This window comes from Seriola lalandi, unplaced genomic scaffold (genome assembly GCF_002814215.2).
Source record: "Seriola lalandi dorsalis isolate HSWRI2012SDOR001 ecotype SW California unplaced genomic scaffold, Sedor1 jcf7180002054545, whole genome shotgun sequence".
Lineage (NCBI taxonomy): Eukaryota > Metazoa > Chordata > Actinopteri > Carangiformes > Carangidae > Seriola > Seriola lalandi.
The window spans coordinates 5,105-10,909 of NW_019525098.1; the positions used below are offsets into that span (position 1 = coordinate 5,105).

General features: G+C 36.8%; 1 protein-coding gene across 1 annotated transcript in view; it reads right to left on the bottom strand.

Moving 5' to 3' along the window:
• Positions 1–1,356: 1,356 nt before the first annotated feature.
• Positions 1,357–5,805, bottom strand: part of LOC111661600 (centrosomal protein of 120 kDa-like) — a 19,176-nt gene continuing 14,727 nt past the window's right edge. Inside the window, exons 11-12 of the mRNA XM_087176315.1 lie at positions 3,850–3,995; positions 1,357–3,431 (exon numbers count right to left, since the gene is read on the bottom strand). Of these exons, the coding sequence (XP_087032441.1) occupies positions 3,221–3,431; positions 3,850–3,995 (357 nt within the window). The 3' untranslated portion in view covers positions 1,357–3,220. The remainder of the gene's footprint in view (positions 3,432–3,849; positions 3,996–5,805) is intronic.

The following is a 5,805-nucleotide window of genomic DNA, read 5'->3' on the forward strand; positions in this document are numbered from 1 at the left end:
ACTATACTGTGACTTTTTATGACCTACTATACTGTGACTTTTTTTTGACTTTTTTTGCCTTACTATACTATGACTTTTTATGACCTACTATACTGTGACTTTTTATGACCTACTATACTGTGACTTTTCTTTTACTTTTTATGCCTTACTATACTGTGACTTTTTTTTAACTTTTTATGCCTTACTATACTATGACCATTTATGCCTTACTATACTATGACTTTTTTTTTACTTTTTATGCCTTACTATACTATGACTTTTTATGCCTTTATATACTATGACTTTTTTTTGCCTTACTATACTACGACGTTTTTATGAATTTTTATGCCTTGTTATACTGTGACGTTTTTTTGACTTTTTATGCCTTAGTAAGGCAAAAAAAAGTATGATTTTTTTATGGACTTTTTATGCTTTACTATACTATTACATTTTAATGCATTTTTATGCCTTATTATACTATGACTTTTTTTGCTATGAGTATTCAAGCCTTACTCTACTATGATGTTTTTTTGACTTTTTATGCCTTGCTATACTATGATGTTTTTTTTTTACTTTTTACGCCTTGCTATAATATGTTTTTTTGACTTTGCTTTACTATATTATGACGTTTTAATGACTTTTTATGCCTTCTATACTATGACTTTTTTTTTACGTTTTATGAGGAGAGAGACCATGGAGAGCAATATCCACTGTTGATTGTTAATTGTAACAGTGGAAATAATAAGTTATACCCACAGGTAACAGTGTTATCGTTTCTGTTGTTAATCATTTATTGTTGAAGTGGATTCATACTAATACCTATAGATATTAGTATTATCAATAATACTAATACTCATAATAATAATAATGATAATAATAACGAGTGTTGTAACGGCAGATCTGGATCCTGCTGCTCCAAAAACAGCGAGACCAGGAGAATGACGACAGAGAGGAGAAGCACAAACTACAGGAAAGAAAAAATACAAAGTTAGTGACATGAAGTAGTACGATATAAATGAAGAGAGAGAGAGAGAGAGAGAGAGAGCGAGCATCATGGGAATCCTCCAGCAGTCTAGGTCTATAGCAGCATACCTAAGGAATGGACTCACTTGAACCAGCCCTAACTATAAGCCTTATCAACGAGGACAGTTTTAAGCCTGATCTGAAATGTAGAGAGGGCATCTGCCTCCTGGATCCAGACTGGTAGCTGGTTCCACATGAGTGGCGCCTGAGAGCTGAAGGCTCTGCCTCCCATTCAAGTCTTAGAAACTCTGGGAACCATAAGTAGACCTGCGTAGACCGCACCATACTATGACATTTTAATGACTTCATCTGAAAATATAAAACACAAATGAACCACACACAGCTCTCAGCAGGTTTTATACCAAAATAATTTATTCCAGACAAACACAGATCAGTCGTCTCTGCTCTGATGACAAAATAATAAATTAAAAAGCCTCACAGTGTTTTCTGATGCTGCAGAGCCACCTGCTGTCGGACAAAAACCTCCCCTCAACCAGCAGCTCAAATACTCCAGGGACAGTCACATTTCTGAAGCTAGAACCAAAGAACTTTAGCATTTTTATACTGAAAAAAAAAACTAATTGACTAATCGATTGATTGTTTTAGGTTCAGTACATGTAGAATGTGAGTGCCGCACTAAGAGATCCCGATCTGCTGACACACACAAAGACACTAATATAAAATAACACTTGTATAAAACATCATTACTGTAACACCGACTTCTCAACAAGAGAAGGAAAGAAATCACATTTGAAATCTTCAGCACACAAACATAAATATATAAACAAAGAGTTACATCACCAGGTCTCTCCTTTGGTTTAATGTCTCAGGTTAAACCACTGTCTCGATGCCTCACTCGGTTTGACCCAGGTGTCTGTGATCTGAGGTAACTCATGCTAATGGAGCGCTGAAACTGACTGAATGTAGTAAATACTTATCAGCCAAATAAAATCATAATAATCTATATGTAATAATATGTAATAATCAATAACAATATAATTAGTTAACTAAAATAAAGTGTAAAAAGGAAAATTAAAGCTGCTCATCTCATCATAAAACTGGAAATGTTGCATGTGGAAAAATAAATAAATGATTGTGTTTCACTGAGTTAAAGGAAACATATTTCTTTTACACTCCATTTTTAATTATCCATTTAATTATTTACTGATGTACTTTATTTTATCAATGTAAAGTTATATGTTTGTTTTCTTTAATTACTTTTAATTACATTTTGTCAGTTCCAGTGCTCTCTACATGTGAAAGGAATAAGTCAGTATTTTGGGAAATACAACTTTCCTTGAAACCACAAATTTTTCTGTCTGAGTGCAGATAAAATAATGAGATATAATATATTAATTAGTGATTTAGGTAGTTGTATGTTTTCAGTCTTTAAGACTGACTCCAGCTCTGTATTTAACACACAGATTTACATCAGCCTCAAGAAAGAAAGATGAGTTTTACTTCCCAAGATGTTGAATTACTCCTTTAGGTCTAAATTACAACATGACAACAAATGCAGCTTTTATCTGTCAGATTAACCTTATTTATATTTATTAATATTTTATTGTGCTTCTACAGAGGCACATTGGATTAACTATAATAATTAATAATAATAATTGTAGTGATAATGAAGATCTCAGAATAAAGAAACGTGGATCTCACAGTTTCAGGAAAATCATCCCATAATTATGAGATCCTGAAAACCAGAGAAATGTTTTATTTCTTTAAATTTTGGCACTGAATTGTTTCATCTAGAATTTCATAAATATCTTCCAAACAGAGGAGGAAGTAAAATCAATCAAAGCTAATTAAATCAGGTAGTTTCAATTCTTCCTCCTCAAACAGAGATAAATGATAATCATTTTCACATTTTGTGATATCCAAGACAAAATGACTTTTTCCCCTTCAGCTGAACTCAGTGTGTTTCTGTATATTTGTATCATGATGAGATTTACATCTTTTACAGATTTCTGTTCTTAATTTACAGTAAATATGTGAAACTTTTAATGAACGTTTTTATTGTGTTTTGAGTTTAAGGCAACGTTTTGTTGGAAAGTGACTCATGTTTTACATTCTGTTCAGATCAGATAAAATTAACATGTATTAACATGAATTTTGTTCTGAGCCACATTTATCAAACAGAAAGACTCAGAAACACAGCCTGAGTTTACCTGTGGACTCAGGTGTGCGCCGGTCTCTGATTGGACGGCTCCAGCTGTCAGAGGTTCCCTCTGTCCCTCATGGCGTCCTGTATCTGTCTGTTGAGCTCGGCGATGATCCGGTCTTCGTGGGTGTAGACACCGGTCCTCAGTAGAGTGTCTCTCTCCTCCAACAGTCGGCTCAGGTGTTCATCAGCGCTCTCATTTAACCCGGGGGCGGGGCCAGACGAGGAGGAGGCGGGACCGAGTCTGTCCTCCTGTTGCTTTAACCTGGGAACGAAAATATTGAAATGTTGAGTGACATTTGTTTCTATCGTTTTTCACAGGTAGACTCAGGTCAAGGTGTAGAAACATCTCAGAGATGATCAAGAAAAATGTCATAACTAAGTGTCTGAAAACTTCTGTCAATGTGAGATTTCAGCTTTTGATTTTTAACAAATTCAATAAACATCTGAAATTCTGTGTTTACTTTGTCATTATGGAGAACTGAGGGAAGATTGATGAAGGAAAAATGAATTTAAAATAAAGAAAGTGTCTGGGCACAATAAATCTGCACAGCTGCAAAACGTTTGAAAGCTTTGATTAAAAAATAAAAAGTCTCAATTCTAGAGAAAGCTGCACATTTGTTTCTTATAGCAGATGAACTCTTTAAACAACACTAACGAACTAACATCTTCATCATCCTCACCTGTTGAGTTCGTTCCTGATGTCGTCCAGCTCCTGTCTGTCTTGTCGCACCGCCTCCTTCTCCTCTGTTGCTAGGTAACGCAGCCTCATGGCCTCCAGCTCCGCCTGCTGCTTCTTCAGACGCGTCATGGCGTTTTCCTGCTCGCGCTGCACAAACGCAAAAACATGACACTGTGAATAAATTTGAGTAACCAACTAATCTGAGTCAGAAAATACATGAAGAACGTTTCCCCCCAGAGACAAAGGTGATGTCACATCGTATCACATAGTTTTTTTATTTTAACTACAACATAAAACTGGAAAAGTGTCAAACCCTCAAACTGGAGAAGCTGGAACCATCAAATGTTTTATATTTAAAGTGGTTGATGTTTAAAGTTTTTACTGTGAGAGCTCAGCACTTTAATCTTTTGCCTCACGGTCATTTCAAAACATCACAGCTATTTCAAACATGTCTGACTTTCACGACAGAGACCTGGTCGCCCAATCAGATCTGAGAATATCTGAAAACAAACCTCTGACCCCGGAGCTGAAACCTTCAGATGCCAAGAAGCTGTATTTTGTTGTTTTTTTTCTAATTACACAGAGCAGAGTATGATGATAAATTTGTCTGGTTTCACATTTTCATAAAACCTCCCTGAGAATTCACACGGAGACCAAAAGCAGCAGCATGAGAACAGAAAGAAAACTTCATAAAAACGTCTAAAAGTCGTATTTCTCTCAGCTGCTCCGGCCTCCAGCTCACACCAGCCAGACGGCAAAAAATTACCCATAATACCAATGTGGGCTCCGTCTGCTGGCGCACAGCTGGACGCTAATAAATCAGGGAAACAGTCTGAGCAGGGAAAACAAAAACACTAATTTGGTGTGAAAGCTAATCGCTGCTTCCTTCACAACTTTGATTATAAATTATAATCCTTATAATCTAAAAGCTGCAGGTTCAAAACACGAGAACGTGCAGGGAGAATCTGACGTGAGAAACTGAGCGTACGATCGCACGACCACGACTTCCAGTTCCCTGCTACTGATGGGAAATAAAAGCAGCCTGGATATTGCAGAGGGTCAGTTCACAACAAAGTTACAGATATTCGACTTAACTAAAATGAAATTGATGGTTTCATTAATGGTTAATAAATGATTTACAAACATGGAGAGAACGGCACCGTGAATGTGACGGGGTGACGGTTAGAGCTCTTCCCATTGTGTCGTAAAAATGTATTTAAATAAAATGTTTTAGTAATAAAATATCTGTGTTTCTATCCGGTAATAATACAGTTATAAATGTTGGTACTCGGCTTCAGGTTTGCAGTCACACACGTTAGTATGACATTAATAAAAGTTCTTGGGTTTCTCAGTGTCTAATGATCAAACGTCTCCTGCAGTTATACATGTCAATAGATCATTAATAAATAATCCATCATTAAATTCATGTTGTATTTTTCAGATCCCACTCTGACCTCACAGCTCTGGAGCCGTTACTGAATTAGTTTGTTTCCTCAGCGGGAATTTAAACACAATAACCTGATGTTCCAAGGCTTAAAAATGGCTTAAGTGTTTAATTGTTTAATTTAAGCATCTTTTATCAATCGACTAACTGCTGCAGCTTTATTCTGTCGCAGTCGCCGACAAGACGAAAACCAAGTTCGGATGTTTGCAGACGTTCGATCTTGGTTCAGGATCGAACCTATGAAGCAGTTGTTTTATATAAATATCCTGACTGTTACTGGACGAGCGTCTGACGTCAGCGTCTCTCAGCTGCTGACGGGACAGAGAGAAAACACGGAGGCTGCAGTGGGAAGAAGGTGAAGCTGGAATCTGTCTGTGAGCTGGTGACACAGAGCAGAACGAGCAGCCGCTGATTCTGGATGGGAAAACCAACATGTTCACATTACTGCACACACACACACACACACACACACACACACACACACACACACACACACACACACACACACACACA